Source organism: Eulemur rufifrons, chromosome 29 (genome assembly GCF_041146395.1).
Source record: "Eulemur rufifrons isolate Redbay chromosome 29, OSU_ERuf_1, whole genome shotgun sequence".
In the NCBI taxonomy this organism is placed as follows: domain Eukaryota; kingdom Metazoa; phylum Chordata; class Mammalia; order Primates; family Lemuridae; genus Eulemur; species Eulemur rufifrons.
This window is the reverse complement of record NC_091011.1, coordinates 53,457,719-53,478,266: the sequence shown is the minus strand read 5'-3', so window position 1 is coordinate 53,478,266 and position 20,548 is coordinate 53,457,719. Positions and strand designations below refer to the sequence as shown.

At 32.2% G+C, this 20,548-nt stretch overlaps 1 protein-coding gene across 1 annotated transcript in view; it reads right to left on the bottom strand.

Moving 5' to 3' along the window:
• SEMA3A (semaphorin 3A) overlaps positions 1–20,548 on the bottom strand; it is a 205,498-nt gene that overhangs the window by 29,904 nt on the left and 155,046 nt on the right. Inside the window, exons 7-12 of the mRNA XM_069461990.1 lie at positions 18,182–18,324; positions 15,733–15,847; positions 15,571–15,640; positions 12,419–12,563; positions 10,357–10,576; positions 6,646–6,737 (exon numbers count right to left, since the gene is read on the bottom strand). Coding sequence (XP_069318091.1) covers positions 6,646–6,737; positions 10,357–10,576; positions 12,419–12,563; positions 15,571–15,640; positions 15,733–15,847; positions 18,182–18,324 — 785 coding nt within the window. The remainder of the gene's footprint in view (positions 1–6,645; positions 6,738–10,356; positions 10,577–12,418; positions 12,564–15,570; positions 15,641–15,732; positions 15,848–18,181; positions 18,325–20,548) is intronic.

Below are 20,548 nucleotides of genomic sequence, written 5' to 3'. Positions count from 1 at the left end.
TTTCCTGGTGAGCTCATCCATTCTTGTGGTTTTAATTATCCCCTATGTGCTGCAGAATTGCAAGTCTCCACTTTAAACCCTGATGGCTGAGCTGAGAACAGGATTTTATGAACAAATTTAAGGCAATCTGTCTGAGACATAAATGAGACAAATGATTTAAAATGTACATTAATATAATGGTATAATTTAGAGATTTTCCATAGTTTTCCATTTTTATAGCTTAAATGAATGATATTAATTATTAAATATAATAATTTTCTATAGAAATTATCAATCATAAAGACAACTATGATGAAAGAAATGTCTACCAATTCTATCTACAGAGAGATAAGATCTTTAGAATTTAGTAGTATCAAATCACAAAAACCAAGGGTCTAATTTATCACAGATATTTAGCTTTAAAAGACAGAGCTGAAGATAGTGTTTAGGTTTATAAAATATTGGAATCAATTAACCAAAACAGAAAATTTAGAAGAATTGGGAAAATTTTCCACAGAAACTTCTTCCATTCCAACAGTTGCACATGAGTAATAGTTATGTGGTTACGTAAGCAGCTAACGTCATGCAAGTTTTCATGAAATACATTGTATGGTCAAAGTTCAAGGAAAGAGTTTCTTAAGCAGAGAAGCTAGTGCAATTGAACTGAAAGTTAGCTATCTCTAAGTTCTTTTGAAAAATGAAGCTCATTAATATTCATACATTTCATTTTCATTGACAATACAAAAACAAATATCCATAAGACTAATGAAAATTAATTATTTCATATATAAGTTGTAAAACATAAAGGAGTCATTAATACACACCAGACTCCAACATGTTATATTAGGATTTCAACATTCTTAAATTAAGATCCTAGGAACCCTTAATTAAAGGAACTTATTTATTATTTAGACCAGAAAATTAATAACAGTTTGGAATAAGACATGCTATATGCTGCCTGAGGTTGAATTTTAATAGACAATATATTAAGATGATATCCATTTAAATAAGCTATATTTTTCCTGAGAAATAGCTGGTGGTGAATATGACTGCCATTTAAAACAGATGTAGTTTCACAGGCCTTTTTTTTATGAAACTGGTTTCAATTGCAAATTTAATTGGTGTTCGAGTAAAATTGAAATTAAAAACTTAGCATCTTTTGAAGATTTTCTATGACTCCAATTTACCATTTTTTTCAGATATTTTAATCTAGTTCTTATTAAACTTTCTCACTTTCAAAGCTTTCAACCTGCTGATCCCCGGGGATTCTGACACAGCTCACTGGATGCTAAGCACAAGGACGCTCCTTTAGAATGAGTTAATATGACTAGATGTTGGAAAGCATCAATTATGTTTTACATTTGAATGAAAATTAAACTCTTTCATTTGTTTGCTCAGCTGTTCATGGAACATTGCATAAATGGGCTTTAAAATGCATGTGTTACCGATGTAACTGCCTTGCAATCCTCTGCAGTTGATGGGACCACAAGTAAAACCCACTGTCTTAAATCCACTGCAACTTGATGTTGATACTGCACTGTCTCAAAAGTAAAACCCTCTTTGATGGAACTGGAAAGAAAATCCCAAACTGAGTAGTTAAAGTAAAATCAGCATGAGCCATGCTTTTATATCTTATGAATATCTTTATGAAAATAAGGTATATATGGAATCTTCAAGCATTTTAAAAGGGATTTTCATTTGTATAACAAGTTAACAATAGCCACCATTTACTAGCAATCTTAACTTTTAAAAAACATTTTAAAGGAAGTGTTCATAATCACAATTTTCATTAGGAAATGAAGAAATTGAGGCTCAATTGACTTTAAGCAACTTGTACAGAATCACATAGTAAATATGATTCAAATTCAGGTTTATGATTCTGAATCATATTTAGAATTAGGCTTGTGTCTTAGTGCTTTAATGTCATTTGAATATTTAATAGCAATTCAAAATCGTTTCTAGAGTAGTACACCAATGCCAGTTTTATTTCACCTCTTATTACTTACTAAAAACTTTAAAATGGGAATTTTTATTACCAAAGAATACTGTTCTTTCTATACTCTGATTGGGATTTGATTTCACTGAAAGTTAAAGTATCTTGGTTGTAACTGAAACCACTGGAATGTTCTGTGATTAGCCAGGGTGTTTTCCTAAACCCAACCCAAGATGGCAATGGGTAGAGTACTGGTTTTAATTCAGTGATGTATATAAGGTTTGGTTATTCAGTCTAGCAAAACTTCATAACAAACATGGTCACATGGAGATGATAATATGGTAAAATTAACTGGCTGGTTAACATAAAATGTCTTTTTAAAAATAATTGAAGAATATCGGATACTGCCGTGACCCTAAATCTGTACCTTTTCTATTTACCTTGTCAAATTTTCCCTGAACTTTTTGTATAGTACTTTATTTTAAATGTAATGTCTTACAAGGCTCAAACAGAAACATAGAAACTGTAACCTTTCTTTGCTTGTTTCACTGTATATGGCTATGGCTTTAATGTGTTGTGTTTTTTTTTTTTTCTCTCACTGCAAAATTAAACAAAGTTTGACAGTGAAATATTCCAATTGCTAGACCACAATATATGTATGAACTTTGCCTGATAGAATAGAATGTTGAAAGTAAATATTTCTCTAAACTTTGCCCAAATATGTTTTGTCTACTTGAGTGCCAAAGAAATAATAATGACAACGCATAGCAGAGAATATGGAAGAAAACTGGAACAGTTTTCTATGGGAGAATAGGGGTTCCAGGTTGCAAACAATCTTTTTACAAAATTGTAGACTCACAAATAATCATTTCTGTGCCAGCACAACATTGCTTATTTAAATTTAATTGTGAGACTGATAAAGAACCTTTCACATGATATCTTAAATGCCACACAAATGTCATCAAATAGTTATCACAGGTATAAGCTGATTATGTATTTCTCTGGAAACTGCAAAATACTAACAAAATCTAATAGATACTAAATATTTGTACAGTCGTGTGGCTTAATGACAAGGATCTGCTCCGAGAAATGCGTCATTAGGTGATTCTGTTCTTGTGCAAACATCGTAGCGAGTGCTTACACAAACCCAGGTGATACAGCCTGCTACACACCTAGGCTGTGTGGTACAGACTATTGCTCCTGTACAGCATGTTGCTGTCCTGAACACTGTAGGCAACTGTAATGCAGTGGAAAGTGTTTGGATATCTGAACACATATAAACATAGAAAAGGTACAGTAAAAATACAAAATACAAAAAAGAAAAAAGGCACACCTGGATAGGGCACTTACCATGAATGGAGCATGCGGAACAGTGAATGAGTGGTGAGGGAATGTGAAGGTCTGGGACACGACTGTACTCTGCTGTAGACTTTATAAGCACTATACACTTAGGCTACACTAAACTGACATTTCTTTTCCTTAATAATAAATTAACCTTAGCTTATGGTAACTTTTTTTACTATATAAACTTTTGGATTTTTTTAACTTTTTGATTTTTTTATAATGACATTTAGCTTAAAATACAAACACAAGAATGTTTTCTTTCTTTATATCCTTATCCTATGAGCTATTTTTCTATTTTTAAAACTTTTTATTTTTATTATTTTATCTTTTAACTTTTTTGTTAAAAACAAAGACACAAACACACATATTAACCTAGGTCTACGTGAGGTCAGGATCATCAATATCACTGTTTTCCATCTCCAAATCTTGCCCCACTGGAAGGTCTTCAGGGGCAATAACACACATCTTTAACATCTCTGTATCAAAGGAGATAGGAGATTGTTATCTCCTATGATAGCAATACCTTCTTGTAGAATAACTCCTGAAGGACTTGCCAGAGGATGTTTTACAGTTGAATTCCTTTTATAAGTAGAAGTACACTCTAAGATAACGATGAAGAGTGTCGTATAGAAAATACTAGGCAAAAGGAATTTTTTATCTCCATTATAATCTCATGGGACCACTGTCATATATGTGGTTCATTGTTGACCGAAACCTCATTATTCAGTGCATGACTGTCCTTGCAAGATTATTGGCTTCTAATATCTCATAATTTTGTTAAAAGTCCCTTAATAGGTCAGCTTAAATTAATATCTTTTAAAATTAAATTTTTATTAATGTGTTAAAGAATATAGCTAAGAGATGAAATATAAACTTAAAAATCCCTGTGATATGAAGAATACAAATTAGCTAGAACACAGTATTACTACAAAATAATGCATATTCTGATTCATAAAATCCCTCAGATAATTAAATAATTAAAAAAACCTTATTTTTTTAAGTGTCATGACATAACTGGAAACATTTCTACAAAATAAACTTTAATTGTATTAATAAGTAGAAAATCAAGTCCTAGACTAAGAGGGATGACACATCAAAGTCTATACGATGCATGAGGTCAGAACCATATCTACTGTGTTCATCTCTGTATCACCAGAGCTAAGCATGTGCCAAGACCATGGTAGGTACTGATTTATATTCATTTACAGTTTAATTAGTAAATAAGCTACGTTTTATAATATATAACAACTGAAGGGAAATATGCAAAGGGACAAAAACAAAAGTAGGAGAGTCTGTAAATAAATTCTTATGGTATTTTAGTGTCTCTTCTAACTTCATTTGCAACAGTGGTGGCAATATTAATCTCCAAATATATATAATTGGTAAATTTTTTTCTACTAGAGAATAATATGGGACAGAATCAGCAGGATAACTTGTGGTTATTCCTAGTTTAGCATCCTCATACTCTGGTGCCTCACTTTAAGCATGGTCTCCTTAAGGAAGGCCTTAAACTCCTTAATTTCTCATATTTACTTTTTCCATCAATACTAATTCATTTAATAAATGTTAATTTAAAAGATATTTTAGGTTCTGGAGACATAACAATGAACATAAGACAGCGATTTATGTATCAACCCCTCAGTGCTCATAATTTGTTTGCTCAGTCTAAATGGACTCTGCATTGGTTAATACAGTCCATCTGGAAAATTGTTTTGTTTTTTTTTTTAATTTGTAAGCTAAAGTACCAATGTGGTCTAAAGGGATTTTATGAATAATAGGGATTAGTCTTCACTCGCTATCAGATTAATACTTCAGACCATGTATTTTAGACCAAATAAAATAAGGCCAATATACCTGATTTTAAAAATCATAATATATTTATGATGATTTTATTATTTTGAAGATTTAAGCCAAAGATCAGTAGAAAAGACTAAGGAAAATGTAGCTCATTTTCAGCTTAGCTAAACTAAAACAATAATATTATATTCACCATAACATTTCAAGCTCAGTGCCTGCCACTGTCTCTGTTGCTTTACATGTAGTGTCTCTAATTCTTCCAGTCTCCCGGTGAAGTAGGTATTATTCTCACTGCGTTACTGAAGAGGAAGCTCAGAGGGACCGTTTAAGTTTTCCAAACAGAATTGCCGTGTAGATGTGACTGAGGAGCCCAATTCTTTCCACTAGAACATTGTTTAGTTTGTTATTACAAAATGTAACAATGTGCCAGTTATATATTTCAATGCTAATTATAATTTTAATGAAATGAATATATATTAGAAGCTTTCCATATTATACTTTGTTTTCTCTTTAAAATGCTACTGAATAGTGACCAAGAGCCTTTTGGGTTTGTACACTCGTATAAAAAATACAGGGGTAAGAGAAGTCTTGGGAAGACTTTTCTTACTGTTAATATATTGAATCAGCTGAACGTTTCAATCCAGCCCCTTTACTTTTAAGATAAACTATCTGATGAACCTGAAAATTAAGTGAGATCACTTAAGATTGTAAGATTAGATTCAATGTTCTCTCATTTTTCTGTCCACTATCTTCTTCTAATTCAAGTTTATTCTGCATTTGTAAATGTCTCAATTTGTGTTCACTCTATTATCAAAATTTTAAAGGCATCTACTTCCCTGTCATATAAATAATTCTTATCAAGGTGTGCGTCCACCCTATTGGCTAGCTTCCCAAAAGGAACAGCAGGCACAGTGGTGTACGTTATACTACTCCAGTTCTCCTCTTTCCCTTCAGCTCATGTCCTGCCGTTTCTACCCTCAAATCCCCAACCTTATACAAACTTACCTGATTACTTGGGCCATCAGTGACTCATGAGAAAGGGACAGATATCTGTACATTTCTTAAGTGTGTAGACTAGGAATCTATAACAAATTTACTATCAGTGATATAAAAATCTCAAGCTTTCTTTTGCTAACAAATGATTTCTTTACAAAATATTATAAAATAATGCATGATAAACTAAAAATGATTGAAATGTCTATTATTCTATCATTATGAATATATTTCCATTAATACATCCATGGAAGTTCCATATATTCCCAGTTATACCATAAAGTGTGAAAGAGGAAATTTTAGGAGGGGGGGAGGAGTTTGTTCATTGAGGTAATTACATAAATAATATAAAATGTAAATCATATATTTTATCATTGAGAAAACAAAATATGAGCCAAGAATATATTTCTTTACATCTTTAGATTTAACTAGCATTGAAAGTTTCAAGGTTTATTTTGACTAGTGTCTGGCTTTTTAATTGACAAGCTAATTAGAAGGGTATGCTAGACTGCTTGTCCATACCGAGTTCAGTGTGCAGCTGTCCTGGGGGAAAGACGTACAACTGAACTTGTTGACACTTGAAATTAAGCAGCACTCACCCGAAAAACTGTCATTTCTTCCAGCAGAACCTCTTCTAAATCATGCCAAGTCTCCTTAGGAATTGAAACTACTTTAAGAACGGTCCCAACATCTTTGAAAGAAAGAGGGGGAGAAGATCACGGCTTAAATAGATCTGAATAGAATTTAGTGCTAATGCATGAAATTAGTATTTGCCCAAAAAAGAATATTTTCACATCAATTTTCCTTTGATTTTTTGGTCAAAACATGAGTAAAATATATATTTAAATGCATTTCATACAATTAGACAAGTCATAAACGGTAGAGATAGCCTTGGAACATTAAAAAATTAAATTTTAGTAATATATTAAGTTTGAAGAAAGTTTTGTCATAAGGCTGCATGATTTTTTAAAAAAAATGTGATAATCACTACAGAGATTGGCTAGGTTGAATTAATTTTTTTTTTATTATTTTTTAAACTCTCCTTAATTGTCAGGTGTCCCAGAAACAAAACCTAAAAATTATACCAGTTTGGCAGGAGAGATTTTCTCACTTTTATTATAAAATTAGAGTAGTACTATGAAGACTACATATAAATGTAAAATACAAGAAAGATTGTCAAGTGACAGGAGTAGTTAGAGCTTCGGAACCCTGGTTGTTCACCTTGTCACCTGAAATCCTTTAGTACTTAGAGGCCCTAATGATGGCTCCATGACCATTAAGTGATGAATGACAGTAATCTGGTTTCTCAAAAGAGATACCGAGAATTACTTATTACAGTGGTTTTTCAATAATGCATGGATTGGTTAATCAATTTTAGAGCACTAAAAAAATTCAAAATTTAGAAGCCAAAATCACAAAAAAGTTAAGTTGAATATATTTCATAGATATTTCTAATTTTCATTGTTAAAAGAGACAAATTATTTTAATGACAGGAGCCATCACTTTTACTCTAAGATGGGTTAAGAAGACATTTATTTTCCAGTATTCCTTGATTGAATGAGGAACAGGGCCTTATTAAATTCAAAAGTTTGATTCTTCAACATTCCAGTTCTGATAAAACTTGATCAATTCTCTTTAGGTTCAATTGGTTCATTTTAATAAAGTTGAACAGAGTAATTAGGAAGAAAATTTTACTAATAAAGAATAAGTTATAACATTACTTGATATATTGTGATTTTAACAAAGCATAAGTTATACCAGAAAAATAATTCATTGATAATCATTTTCAGGGGACCAACATGATGTGCTATATGAGATCAAGAAAGGTTGTAAATTTATCTCTTATGAACTTAACAAAAGTCCACTTTTTAGAGGATCCTTCTATGTTTACAGGACCTTAGACTACTCATAACACTAAAGATTAAAGGCAAATTAGGTTAACCTACTCAAGATCTCTGATCTGGTCTTCAGTATCCAAACACAACTTTATCTGTGTTCCAGATCAAGTTTTACCGAGTAGTATTTCAAACAATTTCACACAAATTGAATCAGATTACTCAACTAGGATCAATATACTAAGATACGCAATGTAGTTAAAAGATAAAATTACTGTAATCAATTTACTTTGCTGACAAGTGACCTTGGTCTGTACTGATAGCCATCCACAACAGTAGACATTCAACATGCTCATGAAATTGGTGCCTTTATAGATAGTTTGCGTCTAAGAGGAATTAAAAGCTCATGATTGGATTTCTTTGGTTAAATACCTGAAAACAAGTTTTGTTGCTTTGACAGTGACTGAGGGACTCATCAAGTTTAAGGCAGAGGTAAAGAAAAAGGCAAGTGTGACATTACTGAGCAAACTTAATTACCCTGCAGAGAGATTCGACTGTAATTTGACATTAAATGATAAACTAATATTAATTGATAGGAAATTCTATTATCTTCTATTTTCTAAAGATATTTATAACCAGAAGTTGATACATTCAATTCATTGACTTTTATGGAACCCTGAGTCTCATTGGGTTTATTTGAGAGAGAAACTTTCCCACCCATAAAAGTAGACTTAATGTATTGTTCAGAACCTGACACTGTTACACCTGAAAACATTGGTATTTCACTATTTTGTTATAAAACTTTAAGTCTTTAAAGCACTTAATGCGCAGTTGCCTTTCCCCTATAGTTAATGCACTTTTTTTTCTGTTTCTCACCAAGGGAAAATAAATGTTATTATACAAGGTTTCAATGGAGCACTCACTCTGTTTCCCATTGATTTATGTCAGTTAACAACGTTAATGGAGACTAGGAATTTATTACTTGGAATCTGACCCTAAGTAGCAAATTTCAGATTTGTAACTGGTACTTTCAAAAATAGTATTACTATGAAAAAGAGCAGGGAAAAAATAAAATAATATGTCATAATAATGATGGAATTCATTCTGAAAATATACCTGCAAAAAATTTGTTTCTAATCATGGAATTAGTAAAAATATATTGCTAAATTTCTGTAGAAATGTATTGGGGATTCCTTGGATTAATTTTCTTGTTTTTCTAATGAAGTTTTTTTTTTCTTTTTCTTCTTTTTATTGTATGAGAGAAACACTGAATAAATTTTGTTGCTAACATTTATTTGCTAGAAGATTTTTAGCCTATAGTAATTTTAAAGTTCAGATGATTTTACTTTAATATATTCTGGAAATATTATTGAATGTTCTGGAAATTTCAGGCATAGTTTGAGCAATACATCTTTGTTCTAAAAAGCCACTGGCCAGAAAAGAGTTATGATGCAACTATAAACATTGATTTTTCACCTACATCATTAGTTTTACCTGATTAAATTTATCAACTTTAAATTGAAAAAATTATTTTAAATTAATATAATTAATATGTCTCCACTTGTCTAAAAATATAACACATTTGTAATGGTAAAATATTCATGGTAGTCAGTCATTTATTAGAGGTGAATTATACCCTGAAAGTAACCATATAAACTACCTTTGGTTCTTAGTATACATTTGACCCTTGAACAAGACAGGTTTGAACTGTACAGGTCCATTTATCTATGGATTTTCTTCTGCCTCTGCCACTCCTGAGACAGCAACCCCAACCCTCCTGCTCCCTCCTCCTCTTCAGCCTACTCAACATGAAGACAACAAGGATGAGTCAATTCCACTTAATGAATAGTAAATATACTTTCTCTTTCTTATGATTTCTTAATAATGTTTTCTCTAGCTTACTTTAGTGTAAGAATATGGTATATAATACATATAACATACAACATATGTGTTTTTTGGTTTTTGTGGTTTTTTGAGAGAGTGTCACTCTGTTGCCCTGGCTAGAGTACAGTGGCGTCATCACAGCTCACTGCAACCTCAAACTTCTAGGCTCAAGGGATTCTTCTGCCTCAACTTCCTGAGTAGCTGGGACTACAGGTGTGTGCCTCTATGCCCAGCTATTTTTTTCTATTTTTAGTCCAGAAGGGGTCTTGATTTTGCTCAGGCTGGACTTGAACTCCTGGCCTCAAGCAGACCTCCCACCTTGGCCTTCCAGAGTGCTAAGATTACAGGTGTGAGCCTCTGCGCCAGCCTCAATATATGTGTTAATCACCTATTTAAGTTATCAGTAAGGCTTCCAGTCAACAGTAGGCTATTAGTAGTTAAGTTTTGGGGGAGTCCAAAGTTATGCATGGATTTTCGACTACGCAGGGGTCAGCATTCCCTAACCCCCAAGTTGTTCAAGGGTCAGATATACATAATTGGTTAAACACAGTGTTCTGGAAGAAAATTTACAGATGAAGTTAAAAAATTTACCTGTTCCGATAAACATGACATCATACTGGCCATCTTCTGCATCCACTCGATCTACTACAATTTGTGTAAATTGATAGTTTACGTCTGTTTTAATCATTATTGGGCGGTTATTAATAGGAAACACTGGGTTGTACATGGCTGGATGGCTTCTTGCAAAGGTTATAACATCATCAGGAAGGTCCTTTGTAGAATCAAACCCACCAAATGTTTTACTGGGACACTATTAGGATAAAGAGAAGAATCTTTTGATTAAAATCTAATCAGTAAGATTATAAATTATATAATAACATATGGCTTCAACTGTCTAGGAACTTAAACCTGTGATTATTTTTTAAAGTTAGGTAACCAGGGAACTAAGAAGTTATAATTAGTTATTATCTGCTTAAATTAGTAATTGACATATACAGAATTTACTTTCTAAATGTATCTGAATTCTCAGTGGGATTTACTTACGTCACCATTTCTTATCAAAAATTGTAAATGCACCTAATAAATTCAGTGTAGCAGACGAGGTCGGATGCCTCTATTAGTGGTACCACTATAAGTATTATTTACATAATAGATTAAGCATTTGATGTAATGAAGGGAATATGCTACAACTAAATGCAATTAAACATTAGATTAAGGAAGCTCAGAACAATTTTTTGTATACTTTTAATTTTTTATTATGGCTTCATGCTAAAATACAAATGCTCTTTTTAAAACCATTTTTGAATTTTTCATTTTTAATATTTATGGGTACATAATAGTTGTATATCCTTATAGGGTATATGTGACGTTTTGATACAGGCATATAATGTGCATTAATCAAATCAGGGTAATTGGGGTATCCATCACCTCAGGCACTTATCATTTCTTTGTGTTAGGAACAGTCTAATTCCACTCTTTTAGTTATTTTAAAATATACCCTAACTTCTTGCTGATTACAGTCACTTTGGTGTGCTATATAGTGGGCTGGGGTGGGGATAGAGATAGTTAATGGGTGCAAAAATATAGTTAGATAGTTAAATGCTCATTTCAAACTTAAGAAACAATATAAACTATTCTTTATTGCTTTGTTTCTAAGGTAACCCTGAAAAAGTACCACCAATGACTTTAATAAAATAATTGCAGAGATGAGGAAAGGTATTACTCAAAGTGTTTAGGAACCTACATTGCACAAAAACTCAACAATTAGAATAGGCATCATGACCAAGGAAAAGAGATAGTGGCCCTAGAAGCCAGAAAAGATGCCTTGTTGTGCACTGGCATGATATCACCTCTGGATATAAACACACCATATAAGACAATAAAACCAAAAGGAGGAAATTAAGATTTCATTGTGTCTATTTTTAATTATGTAGTACAAACATTCGTAGAGTACAATATATGTGAAATCTCTTGCTTTTTATCTTACCCTTAAGTAATTTCTGCCTTTAATGTAAGAGCTTGGGAGCTAAAATGTAATTAAGAGAGGTTCCTGATCTCACAAGAACCTTAGAGTAAGAAATCAATTGTCTTTGCCATTAGTTTGAAAAAATCATTAATAATTCATGAGAGATAAAATAAACCTGTTCTGAAGCAGGAGGAATATACATAATATATGCATATATATGTAGATTTATTTGAACAAAATAATATAATAGTTAAAGGATTTAAGATTTTATTTTTTGTTTTTTAAATAAATTATTATTTATTTAATGTTATAAAATATTAAATATCAATATAAAAACCTGAAGACATAATAAAACGTATTTACATGATATTTAAAATTATTTTTGTACTCCTCTACTACCATGTAAAAGTAGTTTGTAAAAATTTAGAAATGTGTAATTGAAAATTAAAGTAAGGGATTTATGGATTTTAGATTTTATCTTACACTGAACTTAAACACTGACATCTGAAAAGAACATTTTTAGATATGGAATTTTATGGAATGACAGAAAATCCTTATCTTGCTTTCACTTACATTCTTGGAATCTTTGTTCTACATTATATGTATTTAATATGTTTGTAGGTGCATTATTTTTTAACCTTTAGTGGAATATATTCATTTCATATTTTAAACAGCTAAGCCACTTACGGTTCCTGGCCGTGGATAGGGGACTCTTCCTTGATAAGGCACCCACTGATAGTTGGGGCCATCCCTGTGAGCATATGGACCAAGGAACACCCTTCTCACATCACTCATGCTATACATACACACGGCTGATCCCTTGAAGATGTTACTAAAAAAGAGAGTGAGAATAAAAACATATGTTAATCTTTATATGATAGCAAAAAAAGGTTGATGCTGAGTTTTTAAATTTCAGACTTTAATGATCAAAATGCAAATATGAATTCTTACCAATCTCACATAGTATTTGAGATTTTTTAGTAACGTATATATTTCAACAATGTACAAGAGAACTAATTATGATTTCTTAAAAATAGAAGGCATGAATAAAACTGGCTTTAGTACTCAGAATATATGCATTCATATCAAACAGACTACTAAACTTTGATAGGAAAAACAGATACCTATGATCTCTATAAATAAATATTTAATTTTAATATTATATGCAAATAAAAATATAAACTTTGGTTAAGTCTCAAGCATCATTACTGAAACCAGAAAACTTTTTTAAAAGCCAAAATATTTAAGAACTCATTTTATAAACTGAAACTGGTGCAAAAAATGAATAGTCAATGTCAAATGATGTGTCACATTTTATTTGTTTTTAACTCCCAAGACACCAAAAGTATTAGATAAAGTAACAGAGTTTGATTTTTATGAAGACATTTAAAATCATTGCTTTAAAACACAGAAAATAGTTTTAAGTTAGTAACTACTTTTCTCAGTTAAAGAATTGTAGCAATTATCCCTACCATTTTGCTAAACAAAAATAGGTAATTAAAGTAAACTGGAAGTTTGCCACTGAGCTGCCATGATTTTCATTTTAGTCTGCTTATATTAATGTGACTTGAGGAATGTATTTATACAAAGATCTTAAACAGTTGTGCACGCTTATCTTTTAACCAATCTCTCCCCATAGAAAATGACATATAAATCAGCCCAAATGAAAAACATACGTTTCTAAGAGTTTATTATTGGAAACTGCTCATACAGATAGTGCCTGGTAGACTGCAAGCTTCCTGAGGGACAAGGCCATGCCTGGCTTCTTTCTGACTAAATTACATATCACAAGGCAGTTGACAGACAGTAAGCCCCAGTGAATATTTATAGAATTTAATAACATTTTCATAATAGAATAAATAGCAAATTACCCACATATTTGATACATCACATTTTGTAATTTTTATATGTCCCTTTCCCATTCATTGTCATACACTTTGCTCATCTTTGATTAAATCAACCACCATTGGAAGACTTTATGAATATTATTTACAACTCTTAAGACTCAAATACCATCCCAATGAAGTAGAGAGTTGAAATTATTTTAACCCTAAACCAGTTGCTCTCAAAGTGTGGTTCCCTAGACCAACAGTGTGGGCATCACCTGGGAACTTGTTAGAAATGCATACTTTAGGCCTAATCCCATTTTGTATTGAATCAGAAACTTTGGGGACTTGGCCTTGCAATCTGAATTGTATCATGCTCTCCAGTGATTCCGATGCACGCTCAAGTCTGAGAACCACTGCACTAAACAATGAAGAAGCAGAAGTGGATTATCATTCATTTAATTTGAGCTTCTCACATCCTTTACTTCAGTCGTTCTGTTTTTATACCAAAGGTGAGAAATATTAGGTATGGAAAATTCCATATAGTTTTACCAATATGGGTTTCTTAATTTTCATGTGTTATTTTTAAATTATTAACTAAAAGTGTCCAAACAATTTGTAATGGCTTTAATATTTACAGAATAAACCAGTCTTGTACATTGAAGTCAATTTTCTCTTTATTCTATCACAGTCACTTGCAGTGCTTTTCCTTTTGATTTCAAATTATATTTTAAGCATTTTCTCCATATCCCAATGCGGATCTTTCTTTACATGCGTGTAAATATATATGTGTTTCAACACCTCCAGGTAATGTGATCTTTATATTGAATGTAATAGTCTGGAGGGGAGATAATTGCAGCTTAGTTGAGAGCAAGAAATGTGGAGAGGAAGAATAGGAAAAAGAGGAGGGTAAGAAAAGCAGGGAGAAGGAGGGAAGCAGGGAGAGAAAGAGGAGGAGAGGGAGATAGAGGAAGGAGAAAAGAAAAAGAAAAGAAGCAAGAGAGGAATAAGTAGAGAAGGGGAAATAAGGTTTGCGTTTGACATCGTGTATGAAAAGAACATAGGGGCTGGGCGTGGTGGCTCACGTCTATAATCCTAGCACTCTGGGAGGCCGAGGTGGGGAGATCATTTGAGCTCAGGAGTTCAAGACCAGCCTGAACAAGAGCGAGACCCTGTCTCTACTAAAAATAGAAAGAAATTATATGACAACGGAAAATATATACAGAAAAAATTAGCCGGGCATGGTGGCGCATGCCTGTAGTCCCAGCTACTTGGAAGGCTGAGGCAGTAGGATTGCTTGAGCCCAGGAGTTTGAGGTTGCTGTGAGCTAGGCTGACGCCACGGCACTCACTCTAGCCCGGGCAACAGAGCGAGACTCTGTCTCAAAAAAAAACAAAAAAAACCATAGGATTAAACCTAGTATTCATGCAGTGCTTAATTTTTTTTGTTTGTTTATTTTGCTTTTATTATTTCTTTTTTAGATAATTACTTTAAAAATCTGGATTACAAGGTGGCCAATAAAAGACTAAATGGAGTCTTTAAAAAACAGTCAATTTTTAGAATGGAGAATCTATTTACTGACTTTAAAAGCTTTAAAAATATATAACTAAAACATCCTGACTTGTATTAATAATTTTTAAAAGTACCTTAAACAATTTAATAATTTTATTTGTGAACGATCAACTTTCCCTAAATCTGTAAATTTCTACTTCGCTTCCACAGGTATGAACAGGAAATATGTAAAAAATATTCTGTATGTGGAATAGACAGTAACGAGAAGTCAAACCACAGGCCGCTTTGGCATTTCTAGATTTATTTTATCTCTGGATTCACATGTTAACCATCTGGTCAGAAAGTTCATAACTTATTTCAGTCATCCAAGAATACACCAAGCTCAAAGATTAAAAAAACTCCTTGGTCTTTCAAAAATATATTTTCACAACTTATGGGTACTTGGATAGCCCCCCAAAACATGAAGTATCTATGATAATAAGGAAGTAAAAAGTTATTTACCTGGAAGTTGTAAACACTCCATATACAATTGGATTTTTAGGATCTTTAGAGTTCATTAGGAATACATCCTCTGTTTAAAACAAAATTGGGGAAAGTTGCATTTTTGATATTTATGGTAAAGTCTGAACAAATGTTCTCTATACAAAAACACTAGCTACTTACGTAATTCATCAAAATGAGTGTCAATGCCATTTGGACCTGGCACTGAGCAAATCAGACGAGCCTTGAGGAATGTTGTCCATTTATTCACCAGACTTCTGTGCCCTCCGAAGTCATTCTGAAAAGAGAGAACACCAGTGTTAGGCACAGTGAATGCAAATGATAATTTCAAATATTTCTCTTTTCTTCATATCTTGGGACAAATATAAGATGCGATTTTTTTGGTTTTGTTTTTCAAAAGTTTTATAATCATTTTAAATAATTAGACTAAATTGTTGGTAAAATCATTCACTCAAATTTTATTCAATGGACTACTCATAACAAATATGCCTTAAAAAGTCACTTCATCAACAGATGAATGGATAAAGAAAATGTGGAATATATACAAATAGACTGCAATTCAGTCAGCCCTAAAAAGAAGGAAATCATAGACAGGAGGAATAAGTTTTTTTCTTTGACATATATTGCATAGTGTGGTGAATATATAAATAATAATAGATTGTATGTTTCAAAATCACTAAGGAGTACATTTCAAATGTTCTCACCACAAAAAAGTATTTGAGGTGATGAATCTGTTAATTAGCTTCATTTAATTATTACACATTATATTTATAAATCAAAACATCCCTTTGTACCTCATATATAGACTATAATTTGTCATTATATAATGAAAAAATAAAAATCAAAAAAAAGAAGGAAATCTTGTCATTTGAGATAACATACATGAACCTAGAGGACATTATGTTAAATGAAATAATGTAGGCACAGAAAGACAAATACTACATGATCTCACTTATATGTGGAATATAAAAAAGTTAAACCCCTTAGAAGCAGAGAGTAGAATGGTGATTGTCAGGGCCTGGTGGGAAGGGTTGTGAGATGTTGGTTAAAGAATACAAAATTTCAGTTAGATAGGAAGAACATATTCAAGAGATCTATTGTGCTACATCATGAGTATAAATAACAATGAAACTGTATTCTTGAAAACTGTGAAAAGAATAGATTTTAAGTGTTCTCACCACAACAAATGGTAAGTATGTCAGGTAATGTGTATGCTAATTAACTTGATTTAGCCATTCCACAATCTACACATATTTCAAAACATTGTATTATACACAGTAATGTATATAATTTTTGTTAATTAAAATAAATAAATTTAAAAAAAAAACACTTCACTTTCCATTCTACTCTGCAATTAACAGTTATTACTCATATATTTGTTTTGTTTTTGTGTAAGTCTCTCTCTCCTACCCACTGTGTATTTCTTGAGATCTTACCTACATAGGTTGGTTTGCAGCCATTCTTGGTACACAGTAGGCACTTTCTGAGTATATATTGAATGGATAATAAACGCATGCACATGCCTTGTAAGCTATACTAAAAATACATCTCAAACAAAAGCATTCTAGCATTAAATATTTCATAAGCTTAAAGAGTGGAAGTAATTTATACTTTACAAATAGCACATTGAGAAAATATTTGCATAACCCTTAATAAAGGGAATTCATTCCAAAGAAAATATTTTGAGTTTCTTCTCACTGCAAATAAAACCAAGTTTTAACCCAAATATAGCAAGAAATTCTATTATGATAGTATGTATTTACTAGCAATCATAATCTCTTAAAATATTATTTATGTCCTATATTGAAGGAACATGTTCCTTTAAAAATAGAGCTGATTTATATTTTGTTTATATGATTTTATACATTGTAACACAAAAAAAATCAAGATTTTTAAAATTTTATGATGCTTTCTTACAAAGAAAGTATTTCATTTAAAGACAATTATTGGACCTGTCTTCATGATTTTCTTTATTTGAAAGGTGCTTTGGCATATACTAACAGTTGACTTTGTTCACATTGCATATATACTTCACTATCTTCCCATTGATGATAATGATTGATCCATAAATGGTTATTGAGTAATTTTTATTTTATATATCTAACATTATAATGCAATAGTACATGATGGTACACCACACAATAAATGAAACACCCCCAAATAAAGCTCAGGGCTCCAAATTATGTATGTGTGTACATGTGTACATAGGTGCTATGATCAATTTGTAAAAATGGGCTTTAATGGTTTTCTTTCTTAAATTAATACTTCACATATTCCAGCAACAACAAATATTCATTTGAAACGTACAAGGTGTAGGAAATTGTAATTATATTCTACCAGGTAAAATGAAGATATTTTAGTACTCTAGAATTTCAAACCAAGTTCATTTAACATAATTGTGAAATAATACCAGTTACCTCACAACCTCTACCTGCATGCTTGACTATGAAAAGTTATTCATAACAAACTACAATTTTCAATAATTTTTTACCATTTAAATATTAGTCAAAGTTTTAGCTTTTTTATTGTATATGCATATAGATGGAAAATAAAAAGAAGTGAAATTGTGATCGGACAATGGCATCCTTCTCATTTTTTTTCTTTACCTCACCTTGCATATCTGACCTATTCTAGCATGAGTAGCTTTTCCAGAGTGTTCTCCATCTATTGCATTTTCACGGAAGAAAAAATATACTTTGTCATCTTCAGGATTGTCACTCTCTGGGATGAGGTGGGCACTAATGAACCTTGGATCTGGGAGAAAATATAGCATATGTATTAATTCACAATGTAATAAATAATAGCATCCATTACAGTCTATTTTTACTGTAGCTTTTATTTGATATATTTCAAGAAACTAATCTTTCCTTAGTCACTTTTGTCAGTACATGTTAACTGCTCTTTATGCATTATAAAGTACCTTCCAAATTATCTAGTATCTCTAGAAAAATTTATTTGTTTTGTTCGGAAAAGTAGGAGTAGGTACAGAAATCCTCTGTGTGATCACATATTGCAAATTCATTACTGAATATTAAAATATTTTGCAAATTGTAAGTACTATTGAATGTTACTTGTTGCTGTCATCATTATTATTCTTCCTTTCAAGCATAAAATAATTTAAATCAAACAACTAATTGGTCTATTTCAGTTTTCAGCAAAGACTAGGTGGGAAGAGAAAAGTGAGATCTATGTGAGACAAAATAACATATCCTCTCCTGCTTTTCCCCTTCTCAGTAAATGGCATTGTCATTTTACTAGGGACTCAGGCAAAAAACCCTGGAGTCACCTCTGAGTTCTCGCTTTCTGTCATACCCCACATTCTATCTATCAGCATATCCCTATTTATCATCATGTCTTACCACATCCTTCACTGCCTCCTCTTCCCAGGAAACCATTGCCAGCCTGGATTATTAAAATAAAATCCCAGTTACTCTCTTTGTTTCTACCTTACCAACCTTAGTCTCCACACAACAGCCAGAATGAACCTCTGATACATCACTTCCTCTCCAAACCATCCAATATCTTTCCAATTCACAATAAAGTATAAAATCCTTCCAATGACCAGAGCCATTTATGATCCTTTCCCTGCTGTCTCTCATGCCTTTTCTTCCTACTTATTCTTCCTTTCCTGACTTACTCCCAGTGGGCAATGATAACGCCCTTCCTGGTCCTCAGACATGTCAAGCCTTCTCAGTCCGGCCTCAAAGTTTTCAGCCCTGTGTAATTCTCTGCCCTCAAATATCCTCAAAGCTGGATTCCTATTTTTATTCAGATCTTTGTTCAAATATTGCATTATCAGAGAGATCGATGGTGACTACCCTATCTAGAGCACTGAAAACCTTGCTCTTGGTCATTCCTTCTTTTTTTTTTCCCCTTGTATTATTTTTCTTCCTAAGATACATCTCCCTGTCTCTCTCTGATTCTATATCTATCTATCCACTCGTCTATCTAATCTTCATTTGCTTATTGTTTGTCTCCCTCATCACCCCAATGGATTATTAGTTTGATGAGAACAAGGACCTGGCATGTTTTGTTTGATGCTGTGACCCTAGAGCTTAAAACACGATGAGAAGTCAATGAATATCTGTGCAAGAAGAAGAAAAAGAGGAACAAAGAGGAAAGATGAGACTGCCTAGGTTATGCAGAATATATATCAGCGATATTTAGAGCCCCACTTCAAAAATAATTTTGTAAGTACCTGGGTTGAGATAGCTGTAGCTTATATGAACTATATAAAATATATAATAGCTTCGTGGCTTTAACAGGTAATGTGCTATGCAGCTGAATTTATCTCACTGAAAGGACTTAGGACACTGCAGACATTTAAATTCTTACAATGATCTATCTTTATCCCATGATGTATTATATTATCAAGGTAACAATGAAATAATACACATGTAGGTCAGCACCATTCTTAAGAGACCAGGAAAGAGATCAGAAGCCTGAACCTAGCTTTATCCATATATAATCCAAGTTATTTAGTCCTGATCTTTACACCTGTGAATAATTATCATTATCCTGTGTTCTATGCTTGTAACCTTTTAACGGTTTGCTCTGGGACTATGCACTGAGTATATTTCACAGAGCCACACTTTACTATCCTTTTCAGGAAAATTATACAGACTCTGTAAGTAATGTAAAACATGTGAAATATTACCTATTCATATTTAAAGTTCAGTGTGTCAGTTAAGAGTAGGAGAATTATAATTTTAAAATAGAATTGCTTAGCACCAGATTTTTAAATAAGATACATAAAACAATACATTACTTTAGCCTGAATAGCTGTTGCAAAGCTTGCTTTTGTTCATAAATTTCTCCTTGTTCATATGCATACATATAGGTATACATAGTGACACATTAGGAATTATTGTCAAAACTGAAGAATTACTACCACATAAAGTTAGCCTCCTAGAAATGTGTGTGTGTGTGTGTGTGTGTGCACATGCACATATATAACACGAATCTGTACTGTATGTGC